The 19,495-nt window shown below is 37.7% G+C and overlaps 4 protein-coding genes across 6 annotated transcripts in view; 3 read left to right on the top strand and 1 right to left on the bottom strand.

Moving 5' to 3' along the window:
- The first annotated feature begins 3,041 nt into the window (after positions 1-3,041).
- On the top strand, positions 3,042-6,694 carry LOC111458780 (chloroplast sensor kinase, chloroplastic). The gene is made up of 9 exons (XM_023101589.1): positions 3,042-3,580; positions 3,751-3,912; positions 3,996-4,298; positions 4,455-4,520; positions 4,608-4,676; positions 4,760-4,852; positions 5,132-5,349; positions 5,762-6,035; positions 6,125-6,694. The coding sequence occupies exons 1-9, from the start codon at positions 3,158-3,160 to the stop codon at positions 6,383-6,385; spliced, it is 1,869 nt and encodes a 622-aa protein (XP_022957357.1). The 5' UTR covers positions 3,042-3,157; the 3' UTR covers positions 6,386-6,694.
- Positions 6,695-8,212: 1,518 nt separating this feature from the next.
- LOC111458858 lies at positions 8,213-13,475 on the top strand. 3 transcript variants are annotated; one of them, XM_023101699.1, is made up of 16 exons: positions 8,213-8,436; positions 8,540-8,651; positions 9,627-9,713; positions 9,839-9,950; positions 10,081-10,230; positions 11,150-11,254; positions 11,432-11,515; positions 11,596-11,711; positions 11,791-11,892; positions 11,976-12,089; positions 12,200-12,256; positions 12,352-12,418; positions 12,506-12,559; positions 12,654-12,728; positions 12,810-12,845; positions 13,008-13,475. In XM_023101699.1, the coding sequence occupies exons 3-16, from the start codon at positions 9,694-9,696 to the stop codon at positions 13,119-13,121; spliced, it is 1,206 nt and encodes a 401-aa protein (XP_022957467.1). In that variant the 5' UTR covers positions 8,213-8,436; positions 8,540-8,651; positions 9,627-9,693; the 3' UTR covers positions 13,122-13,475. The 3 variants fall into 3 exon arrangements, with proteins under 3 accessions (XP_022957467.1, XP_022957468.1, XP_022957469.1); XM_023101700.1 differs by lacking the exons at positions 8,213-8,436; positions 8,540-8,651 and adding an exon at positions 8,794-8,929; XM_023101701.1 differs by lacking the exons at positions 8,213-8,436; positions 8,540-8,651 and adding an exon at positions 9,012-9,109.
- A 1,215-nt stretch (positions 13,476-14,690) lies between these two features.
- Positions 14,691-16,198, top strand: LOC111458569 (probable E3 ubiquitin-protein ligase XERICO). The gene has a single exon (XM_023101312.1). The coding sequence runs from the start codon at positions 14,925-14,927 to the stop codon at positions 15,564-15,566; it is 642 nt and encodes a 213-aa protein (XP_022957080.1). The 5' UTR covers positions 14,691-14,924; the 3' UTR covers positions 15,567-16,198.
- A 1,101-nt stretch (positions 16,199-17,299) lies between these two features.
- Positions 17,300-19,495, bottom strand: part of LOC111458568 — a 3,079-nt gene continuing 883 nt past the window's right edge. Inside the window, exon 2 of the mRNA XM_023101311.1 lies at positions 17,300-18,869. Within this exon, the coding sequence (XP_022957079.1) occupies positions 17,772-18,869 (1,098 nt within the window). The 3' untranslated portion in view covers positions 17,300-17,771. The remainder of the gene's footprint in view (positions 18,870-19,495) is intronic.

Below are 19,495 nucleotides of genomic sequence, written 5' to 3'. Positions count from 1 at the left end.
GACAGATGTAATTTTCGATTCATATATGTATTCCTCCTTTACTTTGGTGTAACATCTTGATTAATGGTATATTTAGTTCAAGTTTAGGATGACAACTAAGATCATGGTTACAATTCATTTTAAAAATGTCGAACAAGTCAAATATTTATTAGACGCGATCTTAAAATTTTAAATATTTGATATAGTTTCGTTACATTTACCAACTAATTTGTAATTTAACACAATAGACTAAATTATAACTTTAAATGTTAAAATTTCAATTTTATATCTAATATGTTCATGCAACATTAACTACCACTTTATCGGTAATAAGCTTATCTTAAGTTGGCAAATGACATTGTCTTCTTAGAAAATTCATATGACTCGGGAATTCGACCAATTCAGACTGTCCAACCCAAATCATAAAAGTTTTTTTTTTTTTTTTTTTCCGATTAGTGCAGGGTTGGGTTTATGAATGAAAAATCGAACGGAGGTTGACATTTTTTTAACTTCGCCAACCCGACCAAATCGAAAATGAAGTTACAATCCAAAAATTTCATTCATACTCAAGACGGTTTCAATCTGCAAAGGATAGAATTGATGGGTGATATCTTCGTGCCAGACTTCAATGTGTTCCAAATCCTCTTCTCATCTTCTTCCTTTCAACCCTTTAATCCCATTTGATCACTATCCAACTTTGTTCATCCAATCATCTTATTTGGAAAAGCCAACTTCTCCCTCTCATTGAGAGTCAAGACATGTTGGGCTATGTTGATGGCAGTATGGTTTCACCACCTCACTTTGAACTAGAAACCTTCTCAACACTCAGCATCAAATATTTGGCGTGGAAAGCAGCTGATCAACTGCTTTTCTGTCTCCTGCTCTCCTCTCTTACTGAGGAAGTCATTGCTGTCGTCGTTGGTCTCTCCACTGCACATGACGTTTGGCTCACGTTGGAGGCTACGTTTAGCCCTCATTCGAAAGTCGTGAACTATACTGGTTCCTTCGTGGACTCGGCACCGATTTTTCAACTTTTTCTACTAGTTAGATGGCTTTCACCCCTCTCCCCTGTTTTCGAGATTAAGTCTCTAAAGTGGAAAGTTTTGAGTTGTTCTAACGCTCCCTTGAGTCTTTTGACTCCATTCCTATGACATTCACAGCCACTAATCGTGGTCGCACCCATGAAAGTCATCTCACTTCCTTTAGTAACTTGCGAGGTCATTCTCATTCTCACAACAACAACTCTTTCAACCGAAGACGAACCCACCGAGTCAGGGTCGTCGACCACCTCGCTGCCAAATATGCCGCATAGAAGGTCATTATGCTGACCGTTGCAACCAACTGTACGTTCATCCTGATTATGCTCATGCTCACCTTGCTGAAGCTTTCAATACATCATGTTCTATTGCTGGACCAAAGGCTGTTGATCGGTTTTTGGACACTGAGGCTTCGACCCATTGACCGTCGATCCATCTATTTTTTATCAGTCTAAAAATTACACAAGGACTTTGTGATCGTAGAAAACGGTGCATCTCTACCCATTACCCACATCAATACTCTTTCTCATGTTCCAAATATTTATTTATTAGATGTCTTGGTTGTCCCTCATTCCACTAACAATCTTCTTTCAATTAGTAAATTACCGATTTTCTTATCTATGTTACATTTACTAATAATCTTCTTACTATCCAGAATCGTCAAATAGGAAGGGTGGTGGCAACCGGTAAAAGAGAGATGGAGGGCTACATGTGTTGGAGCATGGCAACTCTGTCTTTATTTATGTCCTTAGAAACTAATCTTTACGTGCCTCATACCATTTATGATATGCTTGCGTGGGTCATGTCAATTATCCTGTTATTTTTTTTAAATAAAAAAAAATAATATTGCCTTCTCCATCTAGTATCTGTCACCTTGCCAAAAGTCATCAATGACCTTATTCCCGCAATGAACGTTGGTCATCTCATGTGTTAGATCTTATTCATTGTGATATTTGGGGTCCTTTCCCCGTCAAATCTAATTCGATGATTATTCTCGAATCACTTGGCTTTACCCTTCAGAATTTAAATCTAATTTATTTGATATTTTTCTTCAATTTCAAAATTTTGTGGAAAATCAACATTCTTCTCGTATCAAGATTTTTCAAAGCGATGGAGGCGCCGAATTTACTAGCACTTGTTTCAAAACTCACTTACGTACTTCTGACATCCACCAATTCTCTTGTCCATATACACCTGCTCAAAATGGTCGTGCTGAGAGAAAACACCAACATGTGACTGAATATGGTTTGGGCCTTCTCTTTGACTCCCATCTTTCTTCTCGTTTCTGGGTTGATGCCTTCACCATTGTAGCTTATATTATCAACCGGTTACTTACTTCACTTCTTGGACGCAAGTCACCCTTTGAACTCCTCTACGGCTACTCTCCGCATTATGACAATTTTCTTATCCCTTTGGTTGTTGTGGTGTTTATCTTGCTTGCATGATTATGTGCCTAACAAACTTTCTCGCAACATTCCTTGCATTTTCTTAGGTCATAGTGCCCCTTATTTTGTTGTCATGATCCCACCACCACTAAGCTATACATCACCCGCCACGCTCAATTTGATGAAACTCATTTTCCTATTGTCCCTAGCTCTCAGACCTAACCTCGATCGAGCTTCATGTTTCAAATTTCATGTTGCTAGAGATTATACTTAGGTTCCTAGTCTCGACTACACTGACACTTTCAGTCCAGTTGTCAAATCTACTACTGTCCGTCCCGTATTGTGCTTTCTATTGTTGTGACAAATAAATGGCCTCTTCGACAACTTGATGTCAAGAATGCTTTTCTCAATTGCGAACATGTTCATATGGAACAACCTCTTGAGTATATTGATCATCGATTTCCAACTCATGTGTACCCACTAAAGTTGCCAATAAAAAGATGAAGAGATCCAAGATGAAATCTATTATTCCTTGGACCAATTAAATCTAATTCAGGGTTATATATGTGTATATATACATCTATATATGTATATATATAAAACTATTTATTAAAAAAAGGAAAAAGAAAAAACGATTTAATACCTGTCGGGATTGCGCTGCATCTGATCTACCCGGCAAAATCCGTTGGTTGCCATCCACTCTCCGACGAAGTTCCCAGTCTCGCTCTCTGCGTGTCGCGTCTTCTGCAAATTCCAATGCTACTCTCATGGCCTCCTCTCAAAAATCCTCTCTTTTACTCCAATTCTTCCTCCCCCATTCTCCCCTTCTTCTCCTACAATGCCCTAAAACTCCATAATAGTTTCATTCGCCTCAAACCACTCACCTTCACTTCTGCTTCCTCCTCCTTCAACACATCCTCCATCTCAAACCCTAGTCTCCTTCGCCACGTTACACCTACTGTATGCGACGACGACGACGACGATGGGTCTATGGTACCCTCAGCCTCTGCTGTGGCCTCTGTCATTCTCAGAGCTTCCACCTCTCCTGTGGAGTTTGTCCATAGGATCGAGAACAGACAGACTACTGGCTTGGTGCTGCCGAGCCCTGACTTTCAGAGGCTTTGCGTCGAGCAGTTGGACCTGTTTCGCCGGATTGTTGATCCTGAAGCCCTTCTCTCGGTTTGTGTTTTCCTTAAACATTTATTTCGCTTAATTTGTTTGAATTGAAGATAGAAATTGTGCTCCTCCTTTTGCTTAAACCTGTTGTGCATTTACATACGGATGGAAAATTAGGGCTGTTATGTGTTGGTAAGCTTATAGGAAATGAATTTCATTGTTTCTTCCTGTAGGTCTATGTAAGACCTGCTGGTAGCTTTGTAATGGACCGTCTTGAGCTGCGTCGTGTTGTATCTTTCCCAGGGGTTAATGCCACTGACGTTGTGATATTGGTCGGAAATTTTAGCGTTCCAACTGGTTTACGTGCTGCAGAGGCCACTTTTTCCAGTCAACAAGTATGGATTTTAGGTTAACTGACTGTTACGCTTTTGGTTCAGATGGTTAATCCTTGAAGTTTACAAGTCTGTCTAAATTATAGGTTGAAGTTATCCCAGAGCATAAGGCCATTGTCTTTCCAATGGTGAAACACCCTTTTGTTGTGGGGTTCTTGGTCGCCGAGCTTCCAAACCTCGAAATGGATATGCAGAGTGCCGATTGTGATCCATGGCCATACTCATCACCGCACGAAGCCGGTGCTCTATTAGCTGGCTTTGGAACAAATACACAGGGAATTCAAAGTACGACGAATGGATCGTTGAGAACGTACAAATTAAATGCAGATCGGCAAGCAAATGCCTTCCATATCTCCCGTTCTCTTGCTATGGCATATGTGATGGATCAGGTTGGTTGGATCATTTTTAATTCAGTACACTGCCATTGATGGTAAACTTTATTTACTCTTGCAGTCTGACAATCAATCCTGATTTTAAATGTTGTTCTTCTTAGCTTCCAATTTTATCACCTGATTTAAAAAACGAGGGTCTTTTTTCTTCTGCAGAAAGCAATGTTGCTCCAGCAATCATCATGGCAGAATAACTTGAGAATGACCAATCTGGTCGACCAAGTAAGGCGTGCTACATCTTACTTTATATTGTTTTCTCACATCTTGAGTTGCTTGGTAATGTTTCCCTCGCATATTATTCTCTCACAGATTCGTGGTTCTCTTTCTAGCATCCAAACTTTAAGTAAGATGTTATCTGTTCACATGAAGAAAAACGAGGTGAGAGTTTCATTTCTTGTAGATTCTATGTCACTTCTTTCTCTGTTTATATGTTTTTATCTTTGGATGACACCGCTTTGCAGATTGCATATGAGATTTTAGAAGACATACTGTTACAAGGGGATCATATGAGAGATACCCTTCAACAACTACAGGATGCTGTTTACTTGACTAAGGTACCTGATCTTTCTCTTGCTATTGTTGCTATTACCTTGTGCATGTTTTTGAAGTGTTGTATTTGTTTATGTTACTCTTATGATTATTGTTTTAATCACATACCATTTGGTCTGATTTGCCCATTGCATTACAGTTCTAATCACTTTATCAAAAAGATAAATACTAACAAAAAATTGCAATCCGAAGTTATAGGAGATTATCTCAGTGAAAAGGCTGGTCCATGATATTGTTGATGAAACGTAATTACTGGACTAATATTCTTTTGTGTTGTTGTTTAGGCAAATATAGTACACTATAATGAAGAAACACTAAAGAAAATGTACAAGTCCTCCAATCCTTTGTCTGAATCAGTGAAGAATCAGTCAGATAACTATCCAACAGATGCTTCCAGCAGTAGGACGCAAGGTGGGTTAGTTTCTTCTAAAAATATGATTGAGGACTTAGAGATGCCCATGCCACCTACAGTACTTGCTCCCGTTCAACGACAAGGAATAAGGTAACAGATCCCATGTCAAATGTCATAGTGTCGAGGAATTCCCTCTTTAAAATTTTGCTGTTTTAGATTTTAGGCATACGTTTAATTATCCATTTTCTTTGTTTACTTTTCTTTTTAAAACCCACCCTTATGTTATATGTTCAACAATGGGTTTGCTTGAGATCTGCTTGTTTTATCACTATTCATCCATTGCTCATTTCCTGCTGGTTTCATCCCTATCGTAAAATTCTGCGGTATGCAATACGATGCAGAAACATTTGATAATTTGGTGCTGATACATAAATTCTCTCATACACGGGACCTGCTCATCACTAGTAGATAGCACTTCTCAAATGAAATCAGTTTCCTGTCATTTTGAAATTATAATATCAAGTTTACTGATCTCACGATTTTCAAATATGATGTCAGGAAGGTCATGCAACGTTTCTGATGTTCTGAATGATTTGGTTGAGGCAGTGAAACCTCTAGCAAGTAAACAGCAACGTATAGTAGAACTAAGTGAACAGGTTTGTTCTATGCAAATTGCTGTGGAGGAGTCTTCCCTGCGTCAGGCTTTGAGTAATTTGATTGAAGGTGCACTATTACGTACACGTGTTGGAGGAAAGGTAGAAATTGTATCTACTACAGCACCAGCAGGTGGTGTGCTTATAGTCATAGATGACGATGGCCCCGACATGCACTATATGGTTAGTGATTGGCCATTTTTATTTAAATCATGCATGCCTCTATTATGATCTTTACCAAGACCTGACTTCTTTGGCGCAATTGACTTCAGACGCAGATGCATTCACTCACAGCATTTGGAGCAGATCTCTTATCCAAAGAAAGAGTGGAAGACAACATGACATGGAACTTTGTTGCAGGGCTGACCGTTGCTTGTGAGATTCTTGAGAGTTATGGGTGTGTGGTGCGTGTCATATCACCCAGGTGCTCGGACGCAGCTCTCGGATCTGGTGGAACTCGCTTGGAACTCTGGCTCCCTTCCACTCCAGGTACATCACTGCACAATCTCGACATTCCCACCTCAGGGGCATAGTGAGTAGATAGATAAATTGCCCATTTTAGATATATCTCTGAAACTAAGGATATATACAGAAAGTTGCGTGCCGTGTATGAGATTGAGATACGTGAGTTTTTGTATAGTGTACTGTAAGGCATTCTATTAAAAAGTTTGTGTATAGTATAGTATAATATAACTAGCGTCCAGAACTTGTTATAGCTCGCTTGATTCTCATCCTATTGGTAGATATGCGTGTCTGCATAAAAGTGTTTAGCATGACAGTCATGAATCAACTTCAAATTTGGAACTTTAATATTGAGCTTCAGAACAATAGTTTTCATTGAATCTTGTGTTTGTCGAATTCACCTTCTAAATGAATGTCAGTTATTCAAAATAGTACGTATAGTGATACTCTTATGGAATTGAGAACACTATTCAATTCCAGTAAAGTTTAATCAAAAGTCTAATAAAATACTAGATGTTAGGTGAATTCTACAATGGGAGTGCGTGTGGAAGTAACTAGAGCGATTGTCAACATTACCAAACAAGTAGACCCTTTCGATTCCTCTTTGATCTTAAATCTTCATAACTCAAGAAGAGTACATATTAATTATCACCAAGTATTGATTTTTATCCAAACATTGATGGTGGAGTTAATGTCGTCGCCTCCAACCTTCCATCGGACAACTTTTTAGTTTAGTTTAGTTTGGAATTAGATATTTAGTCGGATGTTTTTGTAATATATGCCATCTGAAGTCAACTTCATTCAAGAATTGATTGCTTGTTTCTAATTTTTCTAGTGTTTGGGCGTAATATTCAATTTAGGGTTGTCCACATCTGGTGCAATCAATGAGACCCATTGACCTCTTCCTTTAAAATCAAGATGTGAAAGTGGAAAGCCACCCCCACCCCCAACCCCACCCTTCATTTGATTTCTTGTTTCTTTTTATATTAATGACTAATGAGTCATAGGCACTTGCCGCAACGGCGAATCGGCCTCATTGTGCGCAATGCCCGACTTCGTGCTCCCTTCTGCCATGTGGACGATTACCAATTCTTCTTTAAACTATTTCCTCATTTTTCCTTCCATTTCATTTATTATTGCTTTATATAATTCCTTCAAATCTCCTCCACCTGCTGTAATCAAACCCATGGACTTCCTCCTCTCTTCTTTAAATTCTTCGCTCGGGTTTCTTATATATTATCGATTAAGAAGTTTCAAGTTATAATTCTCTCACCTTAGTAAACGATTGAAGGTCATAAGTGGAATAGCGTCTAACTTAGGATGTGGCTGGTTTGGATTGTTTTGGTACGCAATCAATTGGGTAAAGAATTAAATGTTATTATTATTTTCTTATATATGTTACCAATAAATCAAATATATTGTCAACAGGGGTGTCAATTAAAATATTTTAATAATTATTTAAATAACATGAATTTGCATCATCCTTAATTAAATTATTTAAAATTCAATACCACCGTCTCTATATTCTACATTTGTCCATATATTTATAAACATTTTTCTTTAATTTTCGAATACAATTAAATTTACAAAAACCGGCCACGAGGAAATGAAAATCGTGACGGCATGGTTAATGTCGGCGCTCCTTTTTCTTTTTTCATTTTATGCTTCAAAATAAAACTGTTTTATTTTTATTTTTATTTTTATTTATTAGGCAGATGACAATAGTACCCCTCTAAAACGTAAAATAAAATAAAAAATTAAAAAAATTAAAAAATAAAAAAAAAAACCTAAATCATTAAATGAACTGAAAAAGAAAAAAAATCAAAATTCCCAAAAACCCCTTTGATGTCCCGCTACTGTAACAACAGAACCTTAATAAGAAAACGCCACCAAGGTTTAACATGAAAATAAATACGAGAGCAAACAATCCAATTTGAAAGCGAGTCGTCTTTCTCTTCTACTGAAATTTTTCTCTGTTAATTGTTTTGGCCGTTTCCTTCACGCTGATTCTGTTCATCTGCAACTTCTTTTTCACGATCTCAGGAGAAGGATTTCAGGAACTGGTTTTCCTCGTGATTTCGCGGTAGCGGAACAGATCTTGTCGTATTTGATTCTTTATTTGGTAAGTTCTTATTGTTTTTTTTCTCAGTTTAATCCTGTGCTTTCTATTTGTTATTTTTGCTTCTTAACTTTCCTTTTTTCTAATTGATTCTCATTGAAAATAGAAAACGTAGACTGGTGAAAGTTTTCTAGAAATCAGTGTTCTATGAGCTGCAACTGATTGCTGTTTCAAGTTGTTTCTTCATTTTAAAATCTTGAAGTTACTTCAACTTGAAGGTATGGAATTCAACGACTTTTGTTTTTATTGTTAAATCGTTGACTCGCTTAATTAGAAAGAGTAGTTGGCTAGAGCTAATTATTGCTAGATTAGTTCCTGTACTGTTCGTATTATGTGGTAATATTGAATGGAGCTTATTTATGCTTAATCGCGGAGACTTTTGGGTATTCATGAATGTCCTAGAATTGGTTCTGAAGTTTTGAGCTAACTTCATGTTTGGGGTCTTTTTTTTAAAAAAGAAAAATCGTTTGTCCTTCAATCTTTAATTGGACACAAGGTTAATTTCTTTCTTTCGTTCATTCTTTTCCTTTTCCCAATTAATTGAGAAATGTACCGCAATGTCATTCTTTTTCTGTAAGTTGTGTGGATTGAGCATAGTTGTGTAAATCAGAAAAGCCGGTTTCTGGGTGCTTGCTTCTTCTCTCCCATTGATTGAATCAGAAAAGCCGGATTTTGGGTGCTTGATTCTTCTCTTCCATTGTTTTACTCAAAGGGAGCACATGTCTGCTTGCTTAATAGAGTCTCTTAGTATATGTTAGACAAGGAAGAAGCACATGGTTGCGTATGTTTTTTTGTTTAAGGTCTAGTTGCATGCGTTGAACATCAAAGAGTAGGAAAAAAAGAATGAAATCGTTTAATGGAGGGGAAGATCCTCGCTTTATAAAGTACGTTTGAAATTTTATAGCAGAACCTGATATACATTCCAATTTCAGCTTTTGATGTGTGAGTTTGAGCACTGCAACCATAATTCTTCTGATCTTAAGCGTACTTCGTTTACTTCCATATGACTTATGACTATCCATTACAGCCATAAGTTTGTCTTTCATTTCTGTATGATGTTCAATTTTGGATTTCTATTGAAGCATATTTGGACACATCTCTGTTCATGTGGTTTGAATTTCCCGTCCTCTTTCATGGAATGTCTTATTTGTATCTTGTACCCAACAGTAAGTGTATTTTTGTCTATCATGCAGACCCATTCTCGCTTTGTACATCTGAGAGTAAGATCCTATCTTTACAACTTGGAGGATTGTAGATAGCATGGGAATCCTTTATCGCAGGTTCATTGTTTCAAATGTCATAATCTAATTGGGAAAATCCAACAATTAATAATTTATTTTCGTGTTATTTCATATTTCTTGTGTACTGACTTGTTTTCTGTAAATATGCATTTACTTTGATGCAGTTCTGTGAATAGAAAGCCAAACGACAGCATGAGGCTTATTATAGTAACTTTTGTGGGAGTGTTTTTGGGCTTTTTTATAGGAATATCTTTCCCAACATTATCACTAACAAAGGTTGATGTTGAAGTCTTAATGCTCAGTCAAATTTTTTTTTTCCTTTGCATTAACATGGTTACTGTTTGATATCAATTTTTCGGTATAAACTGAAACCTATTTGTCCTTTTTTTTTTAATGATGTTCGCAGCTAGGTGTCCCCTCTGGACTTATCCCGAAAATTGACCGTATGTACAATGCTGACCTAAAATCAGCCTCTTCTATCCAAGCACCTAAAAGATTTCCATCGAGTGGTGGTAGAGACTTGAAAAATTCTCAAAATCTGAATGGTACCTCAGAGGTATTCTATTTCCTCAATACGTACTAACAAGTTTTGATTAATTATATATATGAGTGTGCGCGCACGCGTTTATTTGCTTCTGATGGCCTTCTAAATTTTAAATTTTCTTAATTATATCTTCGGCGTTAGATCCATAAATGTCATGAAAAGTAATCTCATTACTGGTTTGATCATTCCAATGAATTTTATCGACTTTGTTACCTGTTTTAAGTTGCAATATTTGTCCGTACGGATTTCACAGGCTGGCTGCAAGCCTACGACATGAAAATGGTAAATGCTCTAGAGGGTGAATTAGCTAGTGGTTAGGATGAAGATTGACAATTTCCTTTAAAGAAGCTAGGCCATAAAAATACTCCCTTCCCCTTGGGGCCTAACATATCAGTAGTAAAGCCCTTTTCTCATTGTCTGCCTTGCCTTCATCTATCTCATCATGTTAGAAATTGGAATTCTGCACGTCTTTTCCCTTTCTCTGGACAATAGTTTATTGGCTTAATTTTTCAAGGTTCTAGTGAAACATGGTAGGGGACTGATGACTAAAGTTAAGCAGGGATACTTGTGAACTAAATAGCTATGGCCAGACTTGCCTTTCGAAATCTTCCCCTTCCTTCCACATAAAGAGACATTTCATTCGTGACCGTATGGGAATATCACAGCTTTGGAGTTTGGACTCCTTTGTTTAAAATTCTTTTTCATGGTGGGAGCATGAGAATATTGACATTCTATGAATATGTTACTTCAATTTCTTGATCGTTACAAGCTTCTTTTTTAAAAAAAAAAGAAAATTGCATCACTAATATGGCTATTGCATGTATTTGGTCTTCGGTAACTTGCAAAGCAGGTGCTTGATTATTTTGCTTTATGTAGTTCATTTACCTCAGACTCATACACCTTACCATTCTCTAAATATGATGTGATGCAGATTTGGGTTCCATCAAATCCTAGAGGAGCCGAAAGACTAGCCCCAGGAATTGTTGCAGCCGAGTCAGACTTCTATCTACGTAGATTGTGGGGTAATCCCAGTGAGGTGTGTTTTGATTTTGCACAACACAGTTTTGAGAATGTCGTCATGTCAAATATATGAATTTACATTGAGTATTATGTTTTAGAAACACTTTCATTATTTGACATCTTGAAGTATCATATTTACTTGACATACAAGCTTGTTCTAGCTTGTTGTGCTTAATCAGATAAATATTTGCAGGACTTAACTAGTAAACCAAATTACCTTGTGACCTTCACTGTCGGTTATAACCAGAGAGACAACATTGATAAAGCAGTAAAAAAGGTCCCTCTCTTCCTCCAACTCTATGTCTACTACCACCCCTCTCTTTGTGCTCATACGAGACTGAATATGATTCCTCACAGTTTTCAGAGAACTTCACAATTCTTCTGTTTCACTATGATGGCCGAACAACTGAATGGGATGACTTCGAATGGTCGAAACGAGCAATTCACGTGAGTGCTCGAAAGCAGAGTAAATGGTACGTATTGTTCTATTACAGTGAATGTCGAGAAAGTTTTGTAGCATATTAAATGAAAATTTTCAAACATCCTATTCAGGTGGTATGCCAAACGATTCTTGCACCCTGACATCGTTGCATCTTATGACTACATCTTTATGTGGGATGAAGACCTGGGAGTTGAGAACTTTGATGCGGAAGAGTGAGTTATTTACAGAATAGCTTAAATGACACATTGCTATATTCAAATGTTCAAAATTCTTTGGTTATCCACTTTCAATACAGATATATAAAGTTGGTGAAGAAGCATGGCTTGGAAATTTCACAACCTGGTTTGGAACCTACCAGAGGGTTGACATGGCAGATGACAAAGAAAAGGGATGATCTTGAAGTTCATAAGTAGGACTCATGGAACAACTATGTTCACTTCCTTAAATACCTGCATTGTGAAAATCATTCAATTAAACCTGGAAGTCTTAACATTATTTGTTTTGGCTTATTTTGTGCAGAGATACTTCGGAAAGGGCAGGATGGTGCACGGAGCCGAATTTGCCTCCCTGTGCCGCGTAAGATAACCCGAAAAAGAAGAAATGTGAATTCTGCCCCATCTGTTTGTTTTCAGCTGATAGAGTAATAATACTGTCCTTGTTTCCTTCTACAGTTTTGTAGAGATCATGGCTCCAGTGTTCTCACGAGATGCTTGGCGCTGTGTCTGGTATATGATTCAAGTAAGAACTGAGTTCTTCATTCCTGTTGAAATTTAGCTTCACCATTTCAAATGGTTTTTCTAATTCCTGTGATAAATGGATTTGCAGAACGATTTAATCCATGGGTGGGGTCTTGATTTTTCCATTAGAAAATGTGTGGAGGTCAGTGGTAGCTTTCATGAACCCTTTCCTATATTTTGACATCATCATAATTACCATGCCCTGGTCTTTTTCTAACACAAACTCTTCCAATCAGCCTGCACATGAGAAGATCGGAGTTGTAGACGCTCAGTGGATTGTTCATCAAGGCCTTCCCTCGCTTGGGAGCCAGGTAAACCGAAAATCTTCTCCTTTGAAACTGAAGTTCAAATACTAATCCAGGTTCTTGTTCTAATTTAATTCCTCTGTGCAGGGAGAAACTCAAAATGGGAAAGCGCCATGGCAAGGGGTACTCTTTCTCTCTATCTCTCTTTCCCATCGTTCTTTCGCAGTTTGCAAATTGTTTGAGAGGAGATTATTTAGATGTTGTAGAACTCACATCACCCAAACAAATGAATGTGAACAGTGATTTGAATGTGAAAAGTGACGTGGATTTTGTATTGGCTATCAGGTGAGAGAAAGATGTCGGAAGGAGTGGACGATGTTTCAAAGTCGGTTAGCGAATGCGGAGAAAGCGTACTTCAAATCATTGGGGATTGATCCTTCAAATTCAGCCAAACATTAGGGGACCCATCAGACTCTCTTCCATTATTAGTACCCTTAATCCCTTACCATTTCTCACTGAGTTGTATAAATTCGTTAAATAATATTAATAATAATTAAGTTTAGAATTTTCGATAGGTAGATTTTTTTTTTATTACAATAGGGGTAGCAGTTGGAGTACGAGGAAGATTTGAACCTCCAAGAAAATAGCGCATGCCAACCGTTGATGCTCACTTTGGCCAATGCATAGAACTTATACTTTATTTTCCTATCTTTAATCTTTCTCAAAAAGCTTTATTTTATTTTTATGAGTTTACGTTTATGAAGAATTTTAGATGCACAATTGTCTCGAACATGTTAAGAGCTCTTTTGCTATTCTATTCATGTGTATGATCCTTTTGTTCTCTTTTGAATTATGATTTAGAATCGTCTAATTTCAAATTGTTGGACAAATGAGTGAACATGAGGCGATGGGTGAAAATTGGTACGTATGCAAGCTGTTGTCACAGGAGGATGGAAGATCCATAACCTGAAAGAAGAAGCTTTCCTGTAATGGCATATATTCATATTCAAGAGTATGCTACAAGTATCCCACAGCTGTTTCTCTTTTTTGTCTATTGCCAATCAAGAGTATATTAAGTACTTGTAACATGTCCTACACACACTTGCATGCAAGACAGCATTTTACAAAGTTCATCAAATTAGTTTTAACTTTATTATTTGCCAAATTCAATGATGAAATACAGTTCATTTATTATAAAAGTATAAAATCTTCTAAGTTCGTTAAATTCTTTTTATAATTTTTACTTACTATCACGATCACACTTTTCCAATCATGCGGTGTCGTGATCTTGACACGCTTACTCACTTTGTGACTTTGTCGGACCTTGGGTGAGGTTTATCTTTATCAACCAAATATTACTTGTGTGGAATCCAAATTTGTTCGGCCACACACGCTACCTACGTGTGCATGTTCAATCGTCTGCGACATGTCACATCTCATTGTCATCTCGGTTCCCTACAATACGACTCATGCATCGTGATCCCATCCCATGTCTCAAGATAGCTAGACTATCTTGGCTTATGACATACGTTCTAGACAACAGATGCATAATCCAACCTCTACCATATAGGGTGGGGCATAATACCAACACTAAAGTTATATTGAAGTTAACAAGACACTAAAGAAAAACAACTAAAGTTAAATTTATGTGAAATTTAATAAATTTTAGAAAAAATTTCCGACTGACATTTGATCTAAGTTTTAGATTCAATATCATGAATTAAAAGTTGAAATCTGATGTTATTTAGAAAATTGATCAAAATATTTTCAACTAATTGTATGGTTATACATAGAACACATCGTTTATTCAACAACGTATGTGTTCCATTTCTTCACCTGTCATCGTTCATAATTCATAACAAAAAAATTAAAAAAAAAGAAAAAATAATAAAAAAAAATCAATCAATAATTAACTTAAAAAAATCAATCAATAATTAACATAAAAAAATCAATCAATAATTAAGATAAACAAAAGTTTAGCTGAAGTTGTTAAAGCAGAAATGAGACAGTCAGCAAACTCTAGATTGATGCAGCTACTGAAATCAGGAAAGTTCCACTAAATCTGAAAACGTCATCATCTTCCTTCGCCACATGTCACCTCCAAATTGGTCAGTGCAATTTCCTTCTGACACGTGGCAGTACAGATGTTCCCTTCATTTTTCCCAATGAAAAGGTGTTGTTTTTTCTCATTTTTTTTACTTGACAGTCAATCAAAACAACACACGTATCACCTGTGATTTCTTCTTCTGCTACCTCAACCCCATGGTTAGTAAACAAACCATGGTTAAATATTGGTGGTTAAGAGACTTCAGTCAATGTATAAATGGTATATTCTCTCCTATCCCAACCATTTGGATAGATACATTTTGTGCTTCTTACGCCCAAAACCTATTTCTTCTTTTCTCTTCGTTTTCTTCTGCAACTCAAAAAGCCAAACCCTGCAACGGATTAGACTTCATTTGGGAGGTTTGTGGATTTTTGAAGATGGGTCTCTCGAATTTCCCCCCTTCAGCTGAAGGAGTGTTGCTGTTACCTGTTCTTGTGATGAACACTGTAATGTCGATGGCGTTTTTGAAGAACTTGGTGAGATCTGTGATACAAATGATGAGTGCGAGTGGGAATCCTTCGAGTTCTGAGGAAGAATTGGATTGGGAAAATGGAAGAGAAAGAAGAATCTCAATTACCCAGTTCAAATCTTTGGGTCAAAGCTTCAATAATGGCGGAACAGAGAAGGGCTCTGCTTCGAGGTGTGTCATGGCAGAGTGCTGTGTTTGTCTTTGTGGGTTTGAAGCTGATGAGGAAGTTAGTGAGTTGTCTTGCAAGCACTTTTTTCATAAAGCTTGTCTTTCTAAGTGGTTTGATAATAAGCACATTACTTGCCCTCTTTGTCGTTCCATTGAATAGTGTTCTTCATCGTCCACTGCTAAATTGCAGCTTTTTGAAGCATACTTTTGTTTTAGGGGTTTTTTTTTCTTCTTGTTCTTCACATTTCTTCTCTTATCGCTCTCCATATCATCACTTTCCCTTTATATTTGTATTGTATAATGGAAGATTAGGCATAGGAAAAGTGTTCTTCAGATAAATCCTGCACTGTTCTATTAAGCTCCTGCTCTAACTCAAAGCACCCAGAAGATCAATTTAGAATTCAAAAGGATTCATCAGTAAAAGCTAAGAACAGTTAAAGCAGGGAGCTTTAAATGGCTTGGAGCAGCTGGGCAGTCACAGAACTGGCAAATTCCAATGTGTGGGGCTCTGTTCTTCAGTGAAAAATCTAGTTCAGAAGTCGTTCAACACAAGAAATGGTGTGTGTGGTGTGCAAAATGATGACCAGAAATTCAGCTATGGGCGTGTTGGGACACGACCATCGTTTGTATCAAATGTTTGTTACTTTTCTCGTTCTATCACAAAGATTTGAAACTTGTCTGTACTCGTTATATTGAAGCTTGAAGAATGATCTGCAATGAACCAGATGTAACTCTTTTCTTGTATTTATTTGATATACCAAATATGGAGGCAATTTAATTCTTCCACCGGTTGTATGCTTCATTTCTTAACCTTATGCCAAAGATCCAATCTTTCTGGGACCCCAAAATTCTTGGCCACTCATTTCAGGCAGTAAGTTAAATGAAGATCTTGATACGAGTCTGTCCCGACCCCAGAAACCACGACCCAATGGGATCGAAATTAGGAGGGAGAGAGAGATTCAGACAGACCTGAAACCTTTGGCAAATTAGAAAGAAATAAGAACAGTTATATATGAAACCCACAAACTGAGAATTCTGAGTCAAAAAATAACTTTACCATTGGGTATGATAATGATACAGAACCAGGAGCTAACAGTTTCTTTCAGCCAGAGAGGTCAATAGCCATCTGGTTGTCCTCAGCCTAATGAGCTCCTCCTCCGCCTGTCTCATGAACATCAGATACGACATCGTTGTCGTTGCTGAACATTACATGAGATCTCTGGTTTTCTGGCGTTTTCGGGTCACGAGAATGGAGACAGAAATGTAACCTGCAAGAGAAAGGAGATATCCAAAAAGAATGGAGCCAAGTCGTCGAATTTCAAAAGGAGATATCCAACCTGCCAGAGAAAGAAAAATGGTAGCTTCTTTTTTGTGAATGAACAATTGAAATGCCTCAAAAAGCCTATAAAGAACAATTCCATTCCATAAGGATGAGATTTGAATCCAATACCTTCTTTTGGGAGAAGGGTCACTAAGGTTTTTTCTTATTTTAGCTGGAACACGAAAGAGACAGCCCATAAAAAGCAAGGGTAAAAGTTATTCAGTTGAGGAATATCCAGGACATTGAAAAGCCAGAATAAAGTTAAAAGCCTTCTTTCATGGGAAAATCAAGTTGAAGAACAAGACACTTCTCTCGTTTGTACAGCCCTCATATACCACAGAAACAAACCTTGCGAGGTCTCCGACATACCAAAAATATCTGACCAGATTTGTCTCAACCTCATGTCCCCGCTAGGTCGAAGAGTAAATTTGGTCACTTGGTTCCAACTATGACAGAAAGTGTCGACATCATAAAAGATAACATAATCTATCTACATTGATGGAAACCTACCCACCAGGCTGCCTAATAAATACCAATCTGATTTCAGTAACTGTTAATATAACAGGAACATAGCTTGAAAAGTCATTTCGAACAGGCTCCGAGTCGTAACAATAAGCAATTTATCAGAACGAGAACTAGAAACCTGGTAGATATGAATACATGATATAAATAGTAGTCGTGTATACAAAATTTCCTAGTAAGGGGAAGAAGGAAAGCACAAGAGCCTCAAATACAATGGCAATGCACGGGGGTTGTCTAATTTGCTGCTTTGGTGACAGCAAGTTCACCCACTCAATGAATAGATAAACTCCTTGAACCAAACCACTCAAAGAAAACAGATATCTACACATAACTTCCAACCCATGGAATTAGTTCAACTGTCCAAGCAGTTTCAACTTCCAAAAGAATTAACATTAGCTTATCTGGAGGCAAAGGTCGCCAAGGTTGGCCATGTACCGGTCAACGACTGTCGGGATGGGAAGGTCCACGGGGTGTCAGACAAGCTACTAACCTTCAGAGGGAGGTAGATATCAAAGCTAGAGATTAGCCACTCTCTCGTACGCAATTCCCAGGCAAAAGGAATTTGTAATGTTCTGCATTTTCCAGAAGATATGATGGCAAGTGAACTGCTGAGAAGGAATGAGGAACCGGTCCCATTTTTCCAATAATTTCTTTGAAAGTGTATTCCTCAGGAAGCATGTCAAATAAGTCAGCACCCTTGCAGATAATCTTCTGAATCCTTTTGGGATTCAGATAACTAGAGAACCTAACTCTGTCGTTATGGCTGTATGCTTTCATCTTAAAGATGAAGTCGCTTATACGACGGAAGCAGAAGCTACAGTGCCACCCAGAATCTGCCAACAGGTCATCCGATTGTCGATAATGAGCGTACCTTGTCTTACCAGATTTGTATCTATGGACTGCAGCCCTCCAGCTATTGTCGTCAACGTGGAACTCGAACGAGTACAAATAGTTCCTAAGCTGTAGATGAAGAACTTCCGGTATGTCATCACACCATCTTAAGAGATCAATGGTGTGCCCGCTTGGAATCTCATCGACATCAGACATTATCAACAAGTCATCATCAGAGATACCAGCAATTTTGAGAAGCTGATCAAGTGCCACTCGCTGAAATGCCTCCTCGACAAACGGATTTTCACCTTTCTTAAATCTCCCTCCGACAGTGCCATAAGTCAATCTCGGCTCCACAAATTTGAACTTATCTCGATTACGAGCAAAGTATAATGATTTTGGCTTCCCAGTAAATGTTGAATTTGCCTCAAGGAGAACAAACTGTGTAATGTAAGGGTAAAGTTCTTTCCATCGCAAGGTAAGCATCTCAATCTCATTACTGAACAGCACGGCATCGTAAACACGTCGAGGAAACTCACGGACTTTCCAACCATGGAGTTTGCAGAGATTCTCCATAGGTACATTCTCATCATAGTAGTGAGTGATCATATTGAATTCTTTTGGAGGGGATTCCCATAATGGCCGTAGGAAGTATGAGATCTTTTGTCCATGGAGGTAAATGATCAAGATGCACGTCGGCACCAACGCAAAAAGAATAAGAAAGGATTTCACATCATATCCACGAAAAATGCAGCGAAGCCTAGACATGCCCAGAACTCGATTAGCTTCCTGCATACACAAAAGAAGCCTGGTCGATATCTTGAACACGAACAGATAATGAAAGAGAAAAAGAAAAACAGAAGTCCACGGAGATTGGATCATGATCAAGACAACCTCAAAATCTCCAATACACATAAATTCCAATTAGATTCCCAAAGTGCATAAAAAATGAATTCGCGTTCTTCATGCAGAAAGAAAACATTTCTGAAAATCAGAAGTACCCGAAGTTTTGAGATGAGAAACGATCTCAAATGTATCCGGCATTCCACGTTTGATGTTCAAAGCAATCTTGATAACGAGAAAATTTCAAAAATTACACCAACAAATTCATTTCGGCTAGGGCAGATTTTATTCTTGAAGTTTCTGTTAAGTGGAATGCGCCGTTCGATATGATATTCAGAGTTCCCACACTCAGATCTCCAGGCTAAATAGAACATCCAACACAATAGCGAAGAAACAAAAATTGCAGCGCTATGGCGCTCGTTTTTTACACGAAAATTTCCCCCCTAAAGCCATCAAATACAGAGAGAACAAAGCCCTAACATCGAAAGACTCGATCAAGCACCGAAGAAACAAAAGATTTCTGAAAAACATAGATTTCTCCATCATCAGAAGAAAAAAAAAAAAAAAAAAAA

The sequence above is a fragment of the Cucurbita moschata genome, unplaced genomic scaffold, assembly GCF_002738365.1.
Source record: "Cucurbita moschata cultivar Rifu unplaced genomic scaffold, Cmos_1.0 Cmo_Scf00021, whole genome shotgun sequence".
NCBI classification, from domain to species: domain Eukaryota; kingdom Viridiplantae; phylum Streptophyta; class Magnoliopsida; order Cucurbitales; family Cucurbitaceae; genus Cucurbita; species Cucurbita moschata.
Note: the sequence above shows the minus strand (reverse complement) of the source record. Positions and strands in the feature narration are given on the sequence as shown.